A 20,814-nucleotide genomic window follows, 5' to 3' on the forward strand; every position below is an offset into this window, starting at 1 on the left:
CCACCAGCCGCTCCTTAGAAACTCTTTGGGCAGGTCTCCTCTGTCCTGTAGGGTCAGTGTGAGTCAGAATCGACTCAACAGCAGTGGGTTTGGTTTTGGTTTTTTTGTGAGGTGGTGCTAATGAGCAGGCAAGCTGGGGAACTCGGGGGCTTATGTGGACCTCTCCTCCTAGGTCGTCAGTGCTTGTGCTTAGAGGCAGCGTCCACATCTGGTGACTTCTCCTAACTTGGGGACCACTTACTTATGCTGGGTGGGTTTGAATGTCTAAGGGACACTGCTTTCCCAAATGTCTGTGCCCTATCACCAACCTGGTTTTGAATGTCACCAGTAATGAAGCTATTCCATGAAAAATTAAATCACTTTGCAACCTTCTTCTAATTATTCCCTTTCTTTGTCTTTCATTACTGCAAATGGGGATGGAATCCCTGTGTACATCATCTCTATGGGGTTTCCAAATTGTTATGTGCTAGCAGAATTTTGTGACATTGACTTTGTTACATGAAATCACATTCCCAATGTGCAGAACCTGGAAATGACTTTAGAGTTTTTGTGCATAGCAAGTAGAAAGGGCTTGAAACATGGTTGGGGAAAACTCAGGTCTCCCACTTACCTTGCCTTCTTTAGGTTCTTGAATCTTCTTATTCCTAGATTGTTTTTGTTGTGGGATTTTCAAGTGTGAGTGACTGGAATGTTGTAGGGGAGGAAAGGGTTATTGATGAGTCGTTACAGCTTGAAGGAGAGAAAAAATTTAAAACAAACGGAGCAAAGCATCCCAGCTTAGTGCTGCCCCTGCCCTCTCCTCACCAGCCTTGTGGTTGCGTTCTCACTGCGTGTTCCTTGCTTAGGGTTGAGGGGATTGTTTATTGAAATCAGACCTACAAAACACTGTTACCCTAGACATTGTTCTTCTCAACATCTGTGGCAACCACTGCCCCTTTGCACCTTGCTAATCTTAGAGGGTCTGTCTTGCTCATCAGAGTTTGGGATTTAATTGACTGAGACAAGAACATCCTGAGAAGTGGCCTGATAAGTATCTGAGTGCTATGAAGGGTTTTCAAGAGGATGGTGTTACAGCATTTATCTTACTCTGAACGTAGCAAGGTTAGCCAACTGCAAAGGATGGATGCTGTGTTCTCAATGGGGATGCCATTGGCATTTTGAGAGGGACAGTTCTTCATTGTTTGGGACTGTCCCTGGAATTACAGGACATTTAGCTTCCCTATTCTCTGCTCTTTAATTAAAGATAACCCTCCAGGCATTGTGACAAGCACAAATGCCACATACATTTCCATTTGCCTCCTGGAAGTCGTAACTGCCCCATTTGAGAACCATCTGTGATAACATTACAGTTCTCCCTGACAGCTTTAGAATTTTCTGAGTCGGAATCGACTCGATGGCATACAATAACAACAGCAAGCTTTAGAGTTCTGTAGAAAGTACCAGAGGAGCCTGAGGAAACTTCTAGCATCTCCTTCTTTCAGGTGTTTATGCATAAGATGCCTACTTTTCTGCGATGAATCTAATTTGGTTGTGTTTGAAGATCGGGGTTAGACCAGGGGGCCCAGTTCTAGGTTGGTCCTTCTCTCTTGCTGAAGACCCAGTTGATGGAGCTGCATTTAGGGCCTGGCTGTGTGACAGAAACACCTGCAACAGTTTAACTTTGAGAAAACCATCTGAACTCTGGGTTTCTGTATCCTCTAAAAGACGGAGATGTGAAGAAATTGTATTAGGGGAATTCTGAACCCCTATCCAGCTCTCAAATTCTGCTATTGAGATATTCCAGATTCTTTTTTCCTATAGCATGTCCTTGTGGGGGCTGCAGACTTAGCTTCCTAACAGGCTACCATACTGCTTCCCAACCAAGGTGGCGCAGTGGTTAAGCACTTGGCTGCTAACTGGAAGATCAGCAGCTTAAACCCACCAGCCACTCCACGGGAGAAAGATGTGGCAATCTGCTTCCATAAAGATTACAGCATTGGAAACCCTGTGGGGCAGTTCTTCTCAGCCCTATAGGGTTGCTTCGAGTCAGAATTGGCTCAATGGCAACGTGTTTGGCTTGCTTTTTTTTTTTTTCTTTTTTTGGTTCTATAACAGAGCAAGCTTCTGCTTATTAACCAAAGCAGCAGGGGAGAGGAGAAGAAGGGAGGAAATAATTAAAAGAATAATGGTGGCAGGGCTGTCATGACTTAAATGTAAAAAAATTAAAAAACCGTTACCGTGGAGTCAATTCCAACTCCTAGTAACCCTACAGCGACCCTATAGTACCGAGTAGAACTGCACTTTAACCACGGCACCACCAGGGCTCCTTAACTTAAACATCTAGAACCAAAACAGAGCCCATTGCCATCGAGTTGATTCCAACTCATAGCAACCCTATAGGACAGAGTAGACTTGCCCGTTAGGCTTTCCAAGGAGCAGCTGGTAGATTTGAACTGCTGACCTTTTGGTTAGCAGCCGTAGCTTGCTGTAGCACTTAAACGTCCAAACCAAAAAGAACCCAAAACCCATTGCCATTGGGTCGATTCTGACTCATCATGACTCTATAGGACAGAGTAGAACTGCCCCATAGAGTTTCCAAAGAGCGCTGGTGGATTTGAACTGCTGACCTTTTGGTTAGCAGACATAGCTCTTAACCACTATGCCACCAGGGTTTTTCCACTTAAATGTTAGGAGGGCCTAATTTGCCCAATAGAAAGTTTAGCCTTGAGAATCCCCATGGTTTATGGCAGTGTCTGGGACCACTGCCCTCTTCAGGCCAGAAGTGGATAGGCAGCCCGCTTCCCAGCCAGGCTGATCTTGTCTTCACCCTGAAGGCTTTGTGAGAGTCGCAGGTCTGGATCTATTTTCTCATCTGAAAATGGACCAATTCCTTCCCGCCTTTCCTCTTTCCCTCCCTCCTTTCCTTCCTTCCATCCATTAAATCATCCAGATAATAAGTGCTGTGGACATTTTTTTTTTGGTATTTTGTTTTCAATCACGTATTAGAAAAGTATTTTTATTGCTACACAAGGGAGAAAGACAATTCACCCACAGCCCTGCCACCTGAGCGTCTCTGCCCTGTCCTTGTCTGTGTGCGGACATAAAACTGCTACACATAGCTGCCGTCATTTTCAGCAATGACAAAAAATTGTTTCCAAAGGGAGAAATTCTCTACCACTCCCCCTATCTTCCTGGAACCTTCTGCCTGTTTCTTTGGTAGAGATGAGTATTGCCTGTCCTGGGCATGCTAGATGACCCCTTTTAAAGCAGATGCTTTCACCTTTCTTCCTAGGCAGCTCCCCAGCCCCTTCGCAGGAAAGGCTACCTGCGTAGATGGCGCTTTCAGAGCCAGCTGCTGTGTTCCCAGCCTTTATCAGTGGGAGAAAGGTGACTGTCCTGGGAAATGTTTGCCCCACCAGCCAGGGTTTAGTTATATAGCTTTTCTATTCACAAGCCCTTCAGCCCTTCAGGTGACTGCCTGTAAAAGCAAAAGTAAATAAAGATGGTTGAAATGAAATGGCAATTGAGTAATCGTGTGTGAAATCTTATTTTTAGCCTCAGTATCATCCTAATATCCACCCCAGCCAGCCTCGGTGGCACCCTCACTCTCCAAATGTAAGGTAAGTGCTATGCTTTTGAAATTTCTGCTTCTCTGGGAGGTTCAAATTCTGCTTGAAATTCTACATCAGAAACCAGTCTTAACAGTTACATTGTCATGGTAGAGATTAATTTGCAAAGGAAAGCAAGCCAGTGATGAGTCCGGATTTACTCAAGTTATGCTTTGTGAAATTAAAATGAATTGGTTTTTAAAAATAATTCTAACCTTCGACATTTTTGGCTTATGAATTAGAAATGGTACTTAAAATTTCTAAGTAGTTTTCCTATCCTTAGAATTCATTTACTAAAACTTTCAGTATTTTTGTTGTGGTGGAGGTGGATTTTTTTTTAAACAATTTTTGTTTTTTCCAAGAGCATGGGTAGGAGTTTGCTTTCCGTGGTGGTAGATCTTTCTCCCTAACCCAGGGCTTGGCAAACATTTTCTGTACAGGACCACATATTCAATGTTTGAGGCTTTGAGGGTCATTTGGTCACTGTTGCAACTACTCGTGTTGTAGCTTAAAAGCAGCCATAGAAAACACCTAAATGAATGCTCATGGCTGTGCTTCAATAAAATTTATTTAGAAAAACAGACGGTGGGTGGGATTTGGCCCATGGGCTATAGTTTGCCAACCCCTGGCCCTAACCTAACTACAGTCCTTCGGAAGTAACTGACAACTGTAGTACTGTGTCTATAGTTGGGCTTCAGAGTTTTCAAATGCTAGTTTTGTGAAGGTAGATGTTCCTTTTAAAATGTGATTTTTAGATCAGTCTCAATTGATGTTTATGTGTGAAAACTATTGCAGAAACATAGCTGGTGAATTCAGTTTGCATGAAGTTATTTCTTGGTGAAGTTGCTAGCCTTGCTCCTTAAAAAGGTACGGAGAGTGGAGTGATGGAAGTAAGTCCATTTAGAGCAAGGCACGTGAGAGAAATGAGTTCTTAATAGTTCTTACCAAGTTTGTTGGGGATACTGAAAGAAAATAGTACAACTGTCTCAAATACTTGATTTCCATGTAACTTTTTAAAGCAAGTTAGACTGGTGGAGTAATAATTCTAAATGTTTCTGTATTTCAAAAGCCGTTTATTGTCACGTGAGAAATGGAAGAGATGTATAGAAGTAGTATTTTTATTAACATCATTTTTACAGAATGTTTCATTTGTCATTGCCTATTATATCACATCAGTTTCCTCCTGGGGCATGACCTAGCCCAGCATTTCACAAAGGGGCCTCTGAGGAAAGCTGTCAGAACAGTGCTCCTCTGCAGTGGCTCTGATGACTGGCAGCATCAGCATCACCCAGAAGTTTCTTAGAAACACAGATTCTGGCCCGACTCCAGACTTAGTGGATCAGAATCTCTGAGGGTGGAACCCAGCATTTTATGTTTTAACAAGCTCTCCAGAGCTTGAGGAGTCCCTGGGTGGTGCAAACGGTTAACACACTTAGCTGATAACTGAAAGGTTGGCAGTTCCAGTCCATGCAGAGACACCTCAGAAGAAAGGCCTGGCGATCTGCTTTCAAAAAGTCAGCCATTGGAAACCCTGTAGAGCACAGTTCTACTCTGACGCATGTAGGGTCACCGTGTGTCAGGGTCAACTCGACAGCAACTGGCTTCCAGAGCTCAAAGTTTGAGATGCATTGCCTAAGGTACCCCCAAGAAAAGGGAATTCATTGACCCAACTCTTTCGGCAAATGTTGCGTAAAGTAGTCCCAGTGCATGTTAGCATGATAAAATCCCGGAGAAGTCCTGCAATAACAATACGTTAACTTTCACCTAGCCTTCCCCAGACTGACTTGACCCTAAGACACCCTGTGAGAAATGATGACACAACCATAGAGAGTTTTTCTCCACTTGGAAGTCGATACATGATCCACATCTGAATTTTTAAAATACTAAAGTCGAAAATCTGTTCATTTCAGTTTGTAAGTCATCACCATTCACATTATTCATGGTTTTCCCTGCCCATTTCCTGTGTGCTTATGTTGTTTCGGAGCCCTGGTGGTGCAGTGATTAAGAGCTTGGCTGCTAACCAAAAGGTCGGTGGTTCAAATCCACCAGTCGTTCCTTGGAAACCCTATGGGACAGTTCTACTCTGATCTATAGGGTCGCTATGAGTCAGAATCTACCCAACAGCAACGGGTTTGGTTTGTTTGGGTTTATGTTGTTTCACATTTCTGGGTTTTCTTCCATTCCCCCGCTAACCATTCGCTCTGCAAACAAAACAGGCCATCTTTTCAGGATGACAGGTCGCATTGGAAAGCACCGGCCAGTGGAGATGGCAGCCATTTTGATTATGTCCACGAACAGAACCAGAAGAACTTAGGAGGGATGCAAAGTATGATGTATCGAGATAAACTCATGACTGCACTTTGAGACTCTGAAGCATCTCAATTCCATTCACCATCACAGTTTCATTACATTCCATGAAAAGTGTCTTGGTGTCACATGGATGTGTTTGTAAAAGAGTCTGAAAGTTGTTTTCGGTGTCTGTGTAAATATTTGAAAATAACTATGATAGCTAGTCCTGATTTACTGTTAGCTGCATTCTGAATACAATGAAGGTAGTTAAAGACTCAGGAATCATTGTGATGTTCTGATTTTAAAATTGGAGTAACTGTGTTTATTGTATTGCTATGTACCTGATATTTCTTTATTATTTAATTGATGGTACCAGATAAAACCAGAAAAGCTTGGGAAGATAGCTTAGCCTATAGTATATCATGGGGATCAAAATTGCTGGTGTCCAGCTTCTGCCATTATGTGACTTTGGGCAACTCACTTCCCGTTTGTTAGCCTAAACAGTTTTCCCCCATTTAAAAAGAATGGATGGACTAAATGATTTCCCAGCTCCTTTCCAACTCTAAAATTCTGTGATTTTATTAAAGTTTAATTTTTTAGGCTGAGGACATAACATTTGATCTAAATTTCTCATAAGGAAACTACATTATCCCCTTCTCTGAGAGAGGGCTGCTCTTTTTGAAAAGCTAAATAAGATATGTAACTTATTAGATTGTTGTTTAAATACAGGGAGACTTTGAATTTCATATCTTCAAGCCTTTTAGCCACTTTCAGTTTTAGTGATTGTACTAATCATAAACTGCATAGTGTTTGTTTTGATAGAATTTGCTGCTCAAGTACAAGAATAATTTTTTATGTCTCAATGATTGGTGCTGCTAACTTGCGTGATTTTAGAGGACATAATTATGAATACATGTTGTCAGAATTTGTAGAATTTGGAGGTTGGTTTTTACCCTAGATTTTTTTCTTTTAAAAAGCACATGTAATCTGAGATGCATTTATGACTCAAAGCGGATACGATTTTACTAAAGTTGTGCCAAAGCATTCTGTAGAATGGGACCGAGTAGGTGTCACCCCAGTCTTCTTTGTAGCTCTAGAAATCAATATATTGTCTTTTAGGGTAAAATTTGTACGAAAATATTTATTTCCCCGCATTTCAAGCCATGACTCAAACATTTTTTTCTTAATAAATAAGCCTAAGACATTTTTTATTAGTTTTTTATGAAAGCAATTAATTCTTGTGCCACTTCTATATATGTTGTAATTTGGCCCCATTTTAAGCCTTTTTGAAAGAATGTATTGATATTGTTTGAGGTATTTTATTGCTAAAATCTGATCCTTTTTTGGTTACCACAAAAAATCTATTCAGAAGGAGGGAATCAGATGTGTGCCTTGCACAGTGGAGTCGATCACTTACAAACTCTAAGATATTGTTTACAGGCGTGTTCCATTTTAGCAGATGTTCTGATCCTCAGTGTATGTGCTGCATACAAATAAATGTGTTCTGAAACTTCTAATCTTATTGATACATGTTTACAAATGTGTTCCCAAGGAATAAAGATTATTCTTCTTCTTCTGACTCCATCTTCATTTTGTTGATTGCTGCTGCACAGAAGTGTCATTTGTGCATGATCTAGGAAATGGAGAGTTGGCTTTTGGAAGTCTGAAGGTAAACATTCAGTTAGGTGTTGTGGAGCAAGATTATCCTAGGATGAGGCAGCCCTTAGGAAGAATGGCTCTTCTTGCAGGCACAGTGGCTGAGGTATTTTGTTCATCTGGAGCAGCTCTGGTGAAGGTTCTAGTACCTGGTCACGGGTACTGAGCAGAGTGAAGTGACCTTGGAGTTTGTCCTGGCTGCTGCTGCTGTTCCTGACTGAAAGACATCCAAAGCTGTATCTGTGGCTCTCCTGGAGGTTATGTACACTATCTATCTAATAGTCTAATAAATACCTTTCTACTTAAGGTAACTTGAGTGGATTCTTTTGTCTGCAACCAAGAAGTCTCACAAGCACTTATGACCTCCTGATTGCCACATGAAGCATATGCTTTTCATTCCTTTACTTAGTGAACCTCTCTTTATTGCTTTTGAGAGTGGTGATAACACACTCACGCCTTCTTAACTCTCTATCCTATGTGATACATCATTGTCTAACCCTCTGACTTTTTCTTCAGTCTTTGTGACAGCCTCCTCTTCTGTCTTCCTATTAAATATTGGTGTTTCCCAAGGGCCCTTCCTTTGCCCACTGTTTTTCTCACTTACTACAGTCTGCCTAGGTCTTCTCCAGTCATGATTTTATAGTGCTATTGCATTGCAAACCATTGTCTCTACCCTAGACTTCTACCATGATTTTTTAGACTGACATTTCAACTTGGATATCCTATATAAACCTCAAACTCCACATGTCAAAAGTGAAATTCATCATCTTTTACCAAAATAAACTTTTCTTCCACCTGAATTCTCTCTTTTCTACCCATGGTAAGAATTTATACATCATCCACAACTGTCCTCCCTTTTGCCACTTGTATCCAGGCAATTCCCAGGTCTTTTCAACTCTGCCCTCTGCCTCTTTAATATTTGTATTAACCCTTCCTGTCTCCTTACCAACACTGATCTTATGGGAACATCTTTTCTTTGGCGGAGAGATGTCCTGAGGCATCTGGCAGACTCTCCTGACAAGCCCATTCTTCACAGTCACTAGGGTGATCTTTCTGAAATACCACCTGATTGTGTCATTCTGGTGCTTGACATCTTCCAGAGCTCTCCTTTACCCATAAGATGAAGTCCAAGCCCATTCCTATGGAATTCCCCCATGATCTTATTACTCTAGCATGCTTTTCCCCTCATTTCTCACCCTCCTGTTTAAAATCGTATGACGCCAAACTCATAATTTCTGGCGTACACCACATCCTGCTGTTATTGACATCTGTCCCTTTGCAAATCCTGTTCCTCTGTCTAGAATGCTGTCACTTCCATCCCTTTACCTAACTCTTGCTCATCCCTTGAGCCTCAGCTCAGGCGATCTTTTCCTGGGAACTCTGACTGCCGCAACCTCTGCAAATTGAGTTAATGTTTATGCTCTGTGTTCCCCTAACACCTGCATATATACTAAGGTTGCACTTACCACTTTGTATTAGAACTACCTCTTGCTCATCTCATCCTGTAGCCTGTATGCTCCTCAAGTATAAGCTTTTTATCTCATTCACCTTTGTTTCCCAGCACCTGACACATAGCAGGTGCTCAGCGAATGTCTGTTCAGCAAATGAATTATTCTACATTCATTCTCAAGAAATGTCTAACCAGATAACAGGTAGTATTACATCATCTCTGGGCTGGTCAGAAGGTATCTGAACAACCTTCTCCAGCCTGGGGCATCATATTTTGAATAGGACATTGACCACCGTGTTCTGGATTTAGCTTCATCACCTGAATATTCCATGTGTCAACTGTGCTCTCATTTTAAGCATTGGTATACTCTTGTGCTGGGAAGAGGACAGTCCAGTACTGTGATTTTGAAAACCCCCATAGGTTGACATTAGTCCACAGTAATACATAGCTACTCGATGACAACAGGTTAATAGCCAAATGCTGTGCTTAGCACTCTACTTGTGTTACTTCACTCAATCTTCTGGCTGCTCTGTGAGGTGGATAGTATCCTTGTTTCACAGATGGGGTAGCTCAGACTTAGGGTTTAGCCAAGCAACCTACACACAGTCGTGTAGCTGGTAAGTGGTAAAGTCAGAATTCTGACTCCAAAGCCTACGTTCTTGGCTTCTGTGATCTGCTGCCTCTTGCCGTTAATCATTCCACCATTTGTGATCCTGTCTGTCCACATCTCCGTGAGATTATGTTGAATAGTTCACTACACCAACATCCAGTTACTAACTACAGAGCCACTCACCCCTACCACGATATAGTAGCCCTGTCCATACCACTACCACCCGTGGTCTAGTAATCCTGTCTGCCACTACCACCACCAGTTGTCTAATTCTGTCCACTACCATCACCATTTCTACCACCTACCCTCTAGTAGCTCTGTCCACACACCCCCACACCTGCCTCCTAGTAACCCTGTCCACCCCCACCACACACATACACCAGTGGTCTGGTAACAGTCCACCTCCATTACCATCACCAGGAGTCCAGTAACCCTGTTCATGCAGGCGTTCATTCAACAACAGTCCCGTTTTCAAAGGAGCAGAGATTGGGGATTATTTGTTAGTGAACCGCTCCTTATTTGAATTGATCCACTGTTCCTTCCCAAAGGCTCACAAACTAGTAAGTAATTTCTTATAGACTTTTGTCTGCCAGCAAAATCAAAACCAATGGAATTAGCTGTTTTACTTTCTGAAACTTGGGTACTTCCGGGTCTTGTGTCGTCCATTCATTTTTCTGTGTTCGCTCAGAGTATCTAACTGCATCAACAGTGTCATCAGACTGATGTAATTTATACGGACCAGAAGTCTTGAAATCATGCCAGGCAATGACCTTGGCCTTCAAAACCCCCTGGCCTGTTTCATTTCTTGGTTTACCATTTCCACTGAAAATGATTCTCCGTAACAGCAAAGACAAGAATAGGGACAGTGCACGAGTCCCACTTTGCCTTTCTTGCCTAATAATATTGCACCATCCTTCCAGGTCAGTGATTATAGCCTCGTGGTTTCTGCTCTGAACAAAACGAATGATAGAGCCTTCCTGTTGCCCTTGACTTTCCATCTTTTAACTCATCTTTTCAAATTGGAACTCATCAAAGAACTCCCTGAGCAGCCATATTGATCTCTTTGGATCAATATTTCTCAAGCCTGGCTCTGATTCAATTCCATAACTTACCAAGTCTTCCAAAAGTACCAGGCAAATACCTAAGTAGGCCTAGGATGATTGGCCTCAGCCATTTTGCTGTAGGAGGCAATGGACAAATGCAGAGGCAGGGGGCATAAATAGAGAAGAAGTAAACTGCTGTTAAAGGAAGGTTCTTTTGCACAGGAGAAGTGACACATTTTATAAAGCCCTTGGAGTTCCTAGAAGGTGAAATAAACTTGAAATTGACATTCAGCAAAAGGAGAACTCCTCAATAATTCTGCAAATAGGCCCACTTCCCTCAAAATTAGGGAGCGAGAATGCTTGGACAGCTTATGAAAATGTAGATTGTTGGGCCCCATGTAAGTGGTCATGCAGAAACCTTAGAATGCATTTTAACAAGCACCTCATGAGAGCCTGAGGTGGGCAGTGGCAGGACCTCACTTTGGAAAAGCACAGTTCTTATCTGGTTCTGTTTGTCCTTGTTTTAATGGCTTAATTTTAACTCTCACTACAGGCTCAACTCTTTTTTTTTTCTAAATTTTTTTAAGTAGGCAAAATGTTAAAAAGTAAATGGATGCATACATCATAATAAGTACTAAATCTGTCTCCTCAGCATAGTCTTACACTTCCTTAGGCTCATGGTGAAGCAGAAGAATGCTAGAATTCCAGCGATTCTTTATATGGCTTTAATTTCATCATAACCCTCCCATGTCTGTCAAACCATTTCTGTCATTGTTCTGTGCTCCTCAGTCCAGAAGCAACGGACTAGTGAATTTCAGCCCCTGAAGGGTAAGGTGCATGCACAACCCATATAAAGACCTGTGCCAAGATTAGGGCACATAGTGGAGAAACGGGCAGAAATTTGCAGAAGCAAAATAGCAGGATGTTGCACTCCAGATGAGAAGAACTACAGAGTCTGCCGTGCAGAGTACTGATTTGACTTCATCTAATTAAATGAAATGTGTAAGCTTTGGAATCTCACATGGTTTGAACCCAGCTTTGCCACTTACTACCCATGTGACAAGTCCTCGGATGGTGCAAATGGTTAAGCACTGGACTACTAACTGAAAGTCCAAACCCATCCAGAGGCACCTCATAAGATAGGCCTGGTGATCCACTTCCTAAAAACCCTAGGAAGTGCAGTTCTACTCTGCACTCATGGGGTTGCCATGAGTTGTAATTGACTCGATGGCAACTAACAGCAACCGTCATGTGACCTTTGGCCAGTTTCTTCTTTGTGCCTCATTTACGTCATCCCAAAATGGAATTTAACTGTATGTCACTGTCATGAGAATTAAGTGGCATTCTGTACATAAGGTGCTTTGCAGTGTTTGACATCAGCTTTTAGCAGCTCTTAGTGGTTTTTGAGATTTAAGGCCTTAGATGTTCACGTGGACAGAAACAGAACAAGGAGATTCAAAGTCTAGCTCAAGAAATAGTATATCTCATAGGTTGATTGGTTGAGATAGATGGTCTAAGTTTAGCAGTGGAAAGGGGTGTTTCATTCCAAAGGAAAGATCAGATGGAAGAGTATTAACACAATACATAGTGACACATCTCTTTGAGAGTCTAACAAGCTAAGAACAGAAGCACCATGGGGATCTTTTGAGAGAACATAAAAAGAGAAATGGAAATGATATTTCCGTTTGAGAATACTAGGAATAACTGTCCAAGCAGGATGTGGACAATGCTTTCCTACCTGCTGATGGCGAAATTGACAGAGAGCAAGGAATTGATGGGACTGCTGAGAATTTGGTCTGCCTGTACCATTAGGACACAGAAGTTTGCAGAATTGAAAAAAAAGTGCCTGCTCAATTCCCAATTTGTCTAATTTAGGGTTTCATCTTACACAAAGCAGAGAAAATTTTAACTATTAGGAGACTAAGTTAGCAACAAAGGCACCCCTGTGCTTTTTTGCTTTTTAAATAGGTAATATAGACAGTGGTAAAAATTCAGACAAAAATATCTTCAAATTACGTCTCCTTTCCACCTTCTTATTCCCCAGTTCCCTAGGTGTCCCCAGAGGCAAACATTGTTAGCATTTCTAGTGTGTCGATCTAGAGCTGTTCTACATATATACAAGCACATATATTGATGGACACTTAAACTGCTTGAAATTTCTAAAATTACAACTTTGCTGCTATCTTTGTACATTCTGTTTGTTCACTTGAACAAAATCTATCTGTAGAAAAAGTTCCTAGAGGTAGAATCACTGCATCAAAAGGTATGTGCATGTTTAATTTAGATATCACCTAACAAAGTTTCCCTCCAAAGATATTCTACCTGTTTATGCCTCCCCCAGCCACACCCCAGCAATTCTAACAGTGCCTCTGTGATGCTACAGGAAGCAAGCTCATAGCCTTAGCCAACTTTTTATTTTACCTTTGTTTAGTCTGATGGGTAAAAACTGGAATTTCAGTTTTAATTGCATTTCTCTATGAGCAAGTTTGTACACCCTTTATCGTTTTGAACGCCATTTGTAATTTGTTTCCTCTGAACTGTCTGGAACCCCTATTCTTGAGTCATGCCCTTTAATGAAGATCAGGCTGATGAAGTCAAAGTAATCATGTCATCTTAGCTTTTATGATAGTGAAGAAAGAGAAGGCTCAGAGGAGTTGATGTTAACCAACATTTTTCGAAAACAGATTTCTCAGTGGAAGTTCAGGTAACAATCAGCGTGATACCAAGCCCTGGAGATCTGAAAAAGGAATATGGGCAGTATAAAAATAGCCTGGGAAAAGGGATTGATTTTTAATATCTATGTTGTCTTCTCTGTTCAGGAGTTTATTGAGAACTTTCCACTCAGACTTCTTAAATAGCCTCTCAGACGTCTGTGAATTTCCCTGGTGCATTTGATCAGGGAAGGACGGATTTACTTTTAGTTACAATTAAAGTTCTAATATATTAGATCCAAAATCACAGCCACATCCCAGGACTCACCAGTGGTTTTATTGGAGGGAAGGTTGGAGAATTTAAAATACCAAAACTGCTGTAGTCTAGGCAATTCACTAAAAAGTGTTAGAATAATTAGAGGAACATCCCGTAGGCTCAACAGAAACCTACCTAATCATCTCTTCCCGAATGGTGGTGAATGATTTTAAACAGCCACATTCTGCAGCTGAGACCTCAAAAGCAAGAGGTGTTGCTATGCTAACTGTTCAGCCAGCCTCACTCCATGGCTGAGTAATGGATGCTGTATCTTGTTTCATTAAAGGCAATTAAACAGGCCCTTAAAATTAGGCCCAGTGTACGGCCTCAGAGGCTAGCCAGGGATGTTTATAATCGAAGCTTCTGAAAAACCTACAAAAATGGGGAACAGAGAATGTGGATCATCTGAGATTTTTATGCACTGATGAATACCAAAATAGATCAATCCTCGTCTGTATTACCTCCAGAACACACACAAGTTTTCAGCTCCAGCTCCCGCTCCGGGATAGCTTGTGCAATTACAATGTCTCAAACCTACCTTAACAGATTATGCATTTTATTCATCTAACCCAAACTTGGTTCTGAAATGAATAATATTTTCAATTCATTCATTTGGGTGAGATGGATGGTGTCTGAGTGGAAAATAACACTCCCAACTCATGCCTGAGTCTTGCCTTAGCTCTTTCAAAATGCAAAGGATGGTAAAGAACTGGCACAACAATGAACTCAAACATACAATCATGAAGATGGCACAGGACTGGGCAGTGTTTCATTCTGTTATATAAGGTTGCTGTGAGTGGGAACCGAGTCGATGGCAACTAACCAACAGCAACAATTTAGCAGTTGTTTTGCACACTAGCAGCTGAGCTTTTGTGACAATGATTATTTTTCATACTGTTCTTGAGGGCTAGCAGTTGATGCTGTTTGGGGATGCACTTCAAGCCGTGGTTAGAGGCAAGTCTGCTAATGCTGTCGCCCACCTGAGAGAACAAAAATGAATCTTCAGTTAAAGCAAAGAGTGGGCTGAAATGAGAAGCCAAAAGAATCTGTAAGAAACCAAGAAGGAAGAGCAATGTTAGACTCATTAGATGTGAGTGCTATAAAAGAAAACAACTATATTTGTGTCGGATTATTTTTTAAGGCAGGAAGAATTGAATAAACTCTTAGTCATGAGCCTCTGCAAAAATGAACTCATGAAATATTAACTCACTGAACTCAGATCCTGAAATTGATAAAAATCCTAGGCTTCACCACAAAATTATAGAACCTCTTCTCAGTTTCTCGGTGCCTCAGTGGCACACGTGCGCATGCATGTGCAAACACACACAGACAGTCAGTGAGAAGGCTGTTGTAAAACTTAGCAAGAACACTTCAGGACCAGGTGGGTTTTGCTGGTATAAAAGTTACCAAGCCTGCTTACCTGCTTACAGCCATTCATTAGAGTCATCTGATAGCAATTTTACCAAAGGAAAATTCCAGACTCAAAGATGGAGGCACACATCCTACTGTAGCTCACACAGGACAGAGACCGAGCTACCACTGAGCCTTAAAGGTTCCCATCATTCCTTAAGATGTAGAATATTTTACAGTTTTGCAGAGACTAAATAAGGTCATGTTAGGAACAACTGGAGAATTCGTGACCAAAGTGATTACTTTGTTAAATTACCTAAAACCAAACCCTTTGCCATCAAGTCGATTCCAACTCATAGCAACCCTATAGGACAGAGTAGAACTGCCCCATAGGATTTCCAAGGAGTGGCCGGTGGATTCGAACTGCCGACCTTTTGGTTAGCAGCTGAATGCTTAAATTACCTAGGGAGAATTAAAATTTAGTGTCCTGAAGCATTCGTTCAACTAATATTTACTATGCTTCTACTCTGTGCCAAGTACTGTAATAGCTGGGAATTAACAGTGAAGAAACCTTCTTTGACCCCAGGTAGCTGATAAGCTAATCAAAAGAGCTCCTGACCTAGTGTGGATTCATAATACATCACCTTTGCTAACATTAGAATTAGACGATTCCAAGTTGATTGCTTAGAAATTTGTTGGAAAAAAAATACAAATTGGGGAAGTTTCCTTCTGAGAATTAATCTGTATAAAGGAATCATTATTTTGACCCATGCAGACAAGATAAAAATGACACAGGGTCACTTTTTCTCTCTGATCTTTTTTTTTTTTTTTATCACTAAGTTACAGTAAGAAATCATTCTTAATTAATTGACTTAACATTGGTAATGTATCACGTCTCTAAGATGTTGATACAATTTTCTTCTCAAACCCAAAGTAGTTTTTCAAATATATGCTGTACTTACTGCCAAACAGTGTTCAGAATTCAATAATAACATGTAGCAATATGTTAGTTGAATTATTTAGTCTGTTTAGTTTCTACTAAATTAAAATTGAAATAAGTTTCAGGATCTTGGAAACCATGATGAAGTAAATGCACCTTCTCTCATCTCTCAGTTAGACATGGTGATTATCAAGTTATTTCATTGAGCTGAAGTTCCTGGCATATAAATGCTTAATAAATGTTTACCCAAAAATGCAATGTCTAGGACCCTTATAAGTGAAGCGAGTTACCCAAGGTCACATCACTCAGCAGTAGGAAAGCCAAAGCTAAGTGCCAACCAGAGTTCTTTTTACGTCATTAAATGCCTGTTTCATCTGTATGGCAAAGCAATATTACTTGACACTCGAGAGCATAGGACTCTAGAGTAAGGTTATCTGGGTTCAAATCCCAGCTCTGCCACTAACTAGCTGTGTGTCTTAGGGAAAAATCTTCTAGCCTCTCTGTTCCTATTTCCTTATCTGTAAAGTAGGGATAATAATAATTGTCCCTTAAATGGTTGTTGAAGGATTAAATAAGTTAATAGATGGCACATTGCTGGGCACTGAAAAAATTTAGCTTTTATTTATCTTCATCTGTGAGTAGTTAGAGAGCATGATTAATGCTCCTGTGTTCAAGACATGGTACTTGAAGGGATTCTACTAAGAGAGTCCCAGTTGGAGAGTAAAGGCTAATGGACTGGTTACGGACTAGTGGCAGTGCTTCCCAATTTTTTCTTGTCCTTGGCAACAAAGAAAGTGATAATATTTGTATAGCACACTGGGGTAAGCAGACAAGGCTGCTTGAGGCTCCAGGCTCCCCAAATCCTGTCCACTTGGTCTGATAGCTGATAGAATAAATGGCTCGGCCCACCTCTAACTCTCTTGAGGCCTGTCACTTGGGATGCTCTGCTGCAGTATTTGTCAACATCGCCCCTATGCTTTAGTTCTGATTAGGAATATGGATTTGTCGCTACATAGACTAGAATTAACAGGAACCAGTTCTCCCCATCCCAGCTTCTCTGGAAGGTCTGAGCAGTCTATGAATGTATTCTGAGAACCTGTGTGCTGTGTGTGTCCTACTCTGTGGGCTGTGTAGAAGCTGCTCCTGCCTTCAGGAAGCCTGCCATGGAGATGAGACGTGTGGTATGAGTAGCGAAAATGGTAACTGAGTACAGGCAGCACATGAAAGGTGTGCAGTGAGTGATCCAGACAAGACCCTGAAGACTTTGGGAAGAAGATGTCCATTGTGTTTTCCTGAGAGCAACTTCAGGCTGGCACAAAGGCATGGCACAATACCTGTGGGGACTTTTTAGCCATGCAGGCATTGGCATTCTGTTAAAAGCAGAGCATCTGTTGATTTCTTGGCCTGCCTGGCTGACAGTTTGGTTGCTTGAAAGGTAGAAGAATCACTGCAGGTTCTACTGTTGTAACCTTAATTCTGATCATCAAGGAAGACCAGGTTAGCAATCTGGAAGTGACAAGGTCCTTGGAAGAAAATGACTCTGATGTGTTGGAACTGTTACTATGAGATAAGTTGAACTCAGGGCTTAATCCTCCAGGTGTTCTAATCTTTAGAAAATGAAGATTTCCAAAAAAACATCTAAAAGGAAATATTTTTCACTTGGTCTGTGAAAGCTTTCAGGGACTTCCCATATAAACTTGCAACTTACAACAGTATCTTAAGAGCAAGAAGGTGGGACATGTGGCCAAAAGCAAAAGGGATAGAGTATTTTTTTCTTAAGAACAAGATATACTGACACAGTGGGTGCAACAGGTGGCTCAAACGTAGCAATGATTGTGAGGATGGCACAGAACCGAGCAGTGTTCCATTCTGTTGTACATAGGATCGCTATGAGTCGGAACCTACTTGACGGCACCTAGAAACAACAACAACAAATGTTTTGTAGATGCTTTGGCTGGAGCAAAAAAATGAACAATTTAATAAAAGAGCCATTCTTGAGGATAATACTGTAAGGTTAACGGGACAGAGAGGCAGAGCTACTCAGTTTCCATTCTGCCTTTCTCTTTTCAACAAAGAAGCCAGTCAGTATACTAACTGCAGAAGGTAAAGAGAAGAAATTGAAGACCAAGATGACAGAGTAGTTAGTGAATATTTTACTGCTTGACGATTAGTCACATCTTCAGGCTCAGAAAAATGGCCTAGAGTACTGAGAAAATGTACACGTGTCAGCACTGAGTTTGCATCAGTACCCTGTGATAAATCATGGAGTCTTGGGGGAATGCCAGAACAGTAGACAAGGAAGTCTCACACAGTTTCTCAAAAAGTGGATTGCAAAAATTGGACTGGTAAGCTTGATGGTGATACCTAGGAAAGTTTGAGAGCAGGTTTTTTTTTTTTTTTTTTTTTAGGTACTTAGTAAAGGAAGTGGGATTCACTTGGGAACAGCATGGATTCACTCAGAATAAGTCATGTTAATCTTTCAGTATTGTTAGTAAGCTAAGAGTAGGACTGTCCCTAATCTGATAAACAAGATTTGTCAGAAACCAACATTTAATGTTGAAATACTAGATAATCGATAAACTTCAGAAATAATACAAGGATGACTGCTAATATTCAGGATCATTCTGGAAGGCTAACCAATGCAGTAAGCCAAGAAAACAAAGTAAGGGACAAATATTGGAAAGGAAGAAACAAAATTCATGTGATCATCTTCTTAAAACACCAGTGAATTCCAACTAATACAGGAGTTCAGTAAAGTAGCCAGAGGCAGGAATATCCTAGTCAGTAGTTTTGTGTATCTAGCAGTAAAAAATTGTGGGAAGTGTAATAACTAATGAAATCACATTTTCAATTGTGACAAAACTGAAAAATACCTAGGAATAAAGTTAATAAAATATGTTCCATACCTTTATGAAAAAATTTAAAATCCTGACTGGAGGACATTTAAGAAGATCTGAATAAATGGAGAGAAACATTATGTTCCTTACGAAAACATCCAAATTAATTCATAATATTTAATGCCCTCAATCAGAATTCCAATGGAATTTTTTGAATTCTAATGTAATCTGAAAGAGTAAGTGCATGATAATATTCAAGAAAACGAGAATAATAATGTGGGAAAGGAAATAGGATTTGTCCTATCAGATAAGAAAACATATTTAAACAAAAATAATTAAGACAATATGGTGCTAGTTTAGCAGTAGTTAAGTAGATCAATAAGAGTAGGAAGAATCTGGAAGCAGACACAGGCATATATTGTGTATCAGTCCTGGGCAATCATGAAAACTTAAACCACTCATGGAATTGGTCTTACAAGGAATGAAAGCACTAAGAAGCTAAATTGGACAGTTAGGCAATCCAGAAGTTAACAACTAGAGCCTGCTCATCACTCCTAAAGGTGGAGGGACAGAGGGAGGAGGTAGTGTTCTAACACCAAGGAGCCAGGGCCACAGTGGAAGTTGGAGCCACAGAGGACTCAAAGCTGCTACTGAAAACACCACCTGATGCACAAAGAAATAGGGGAGAAGTACCCTGACTTATCCCCTTTTTCCACCTTCCAGTCTTTTGCTAATACTTCCTATTGGCCAGACCTACCTGGAAGCCAGAGGGCAGGAATCCTGGGAAATACAGTCCCTTGGGAACAGCAAGTCAGGGGAAGATCAGGGAATGGATCTGAAAATACTCAGAAAAGTGACTGGCTCCTATAGAAAATGGTAGTTCAAGTTTGTATGGCAAAGAGGAATTATTTCTTTGGTGAAATTAGTACAATTGCCTGTGAGCAGCCATCTAAGATACTCCACTAGTCTCACCCCTTCGGGAGCAAGGGAGAATGAAGAAAACAATATACAAGGGAAAGATTAGCCCAAAGGACTAATGGACCACAACTACCACAGCCTCCACCAGACTGAGTCCAGTACAACTAGATGGTGCCCAGCTACCACCACTGACTCCTCTGACCGGGATCACAACAGAGGGCCCCGGACAGAGCTGGAGAAGAATGTAGAACAAAATTCTAACTCACAAAAAAAGACCAGACTTACTGGCCTGACGGAGACTGGAGAAACCCCGACAGTATGGCCCCCCGACACCCTTTTACCTCAGTAATGAAGTCCCTCCTGAGGTTCACCGTTCAGCCAAAGATTAGACAGGCCCATAAAACAAAACAAGACTAATGGGGCACAACAGCCCAGGGACAAGGACTAGAAGGCAGGAGGGGACAGGAAAGCTGGTAATAGGGAACCCAAGGTCGAGAAGGGAGAGTGTTGACATGTCGTGGGGGTGTAATCTAATGTCATAAAACAATATATGTACTAACTGTTTAATGAGAAACTATTTGTTCTGTAAACCTTCATCTAAAGTACAATAAAATCTAACTCAAAATGGATCAAAGACTTAAATATAAAATCAAAAACAATAAACATCATGGAAGAAAAAATAGGGACAATGCTAGGAGCCCTAACACATGGCATAAACACAATACAAACTAGAGGTAATAATGCACAAACACCAAAGAGAGACTAGACAACTGGGAGCTCCTAAAAATCAAACACTTATGCTCATCAAAAGACTTCACCAAAAGAGTCAAAAGACAACTTACAGACTGGGAAAAAATTTTGGCTACAACAAATACAATCAGCATCTAATCTCTAAAATCTACAAGATACTGCAAAACCTCAACAACAAAAAGACAAATAACCCAGTTAAAAGATGGGCAAAGGAAATGAACAGGCACATCGCCGAAGAAGATATTCAGGCAGCTAACAGACACATGAAGGAATGCTCACGATCATTAGCCATTAGAGAAATGCAGATCAAAACTACAGTTAGGTATCATCTCACCCCAACAAGGCTAGCATTAATCCAAAAAACACAAAATAATAAATGCTGGAGAGGTTGTGGAGAGACTGGAACACTTATACACT

The 20,814-nt window shown here is 41.0% G+C and overlaps 1 protein-coding gene across 1 annotated transcript in view; it reads left to right on the forward strand.

The window, feature by feature from the left end:
- The window catches only part of EPB41L4B (erythrocyte membrane protein band 4.1 like 4B), a 147,987-nt gene that overhangs the window by 74,336 nt on the left and 52,837 nt on the right, over positions 1-20,814 (forward strand). Inside the window, exon 15 of the mRNA XM_023727407.1 lies at positions 3,535-3,599. Within this exon, the coding sequence (XP_023583175.1) occupies positions 3,535-3,599 (65 nt within the window). The remainder of the gene's footprint in view (positions 1-3,534; positions 3,600-20,814) is intronic.

Source organism: Trichechus manatus, unplaced genomic scaffold, assembly GCF_000243295.1.
Source record: "Trichechus manatus latirostris isolate Lorelei unplaced genomic scaffold, TriManLat1.0 scaffold00016, whole genome shotgun sequence".
NCBI lineage: Eukaryota > Metazoa > Chordata > Mammalia > Sirenia > Trichechidae > Trichechus > Trichechus manatus.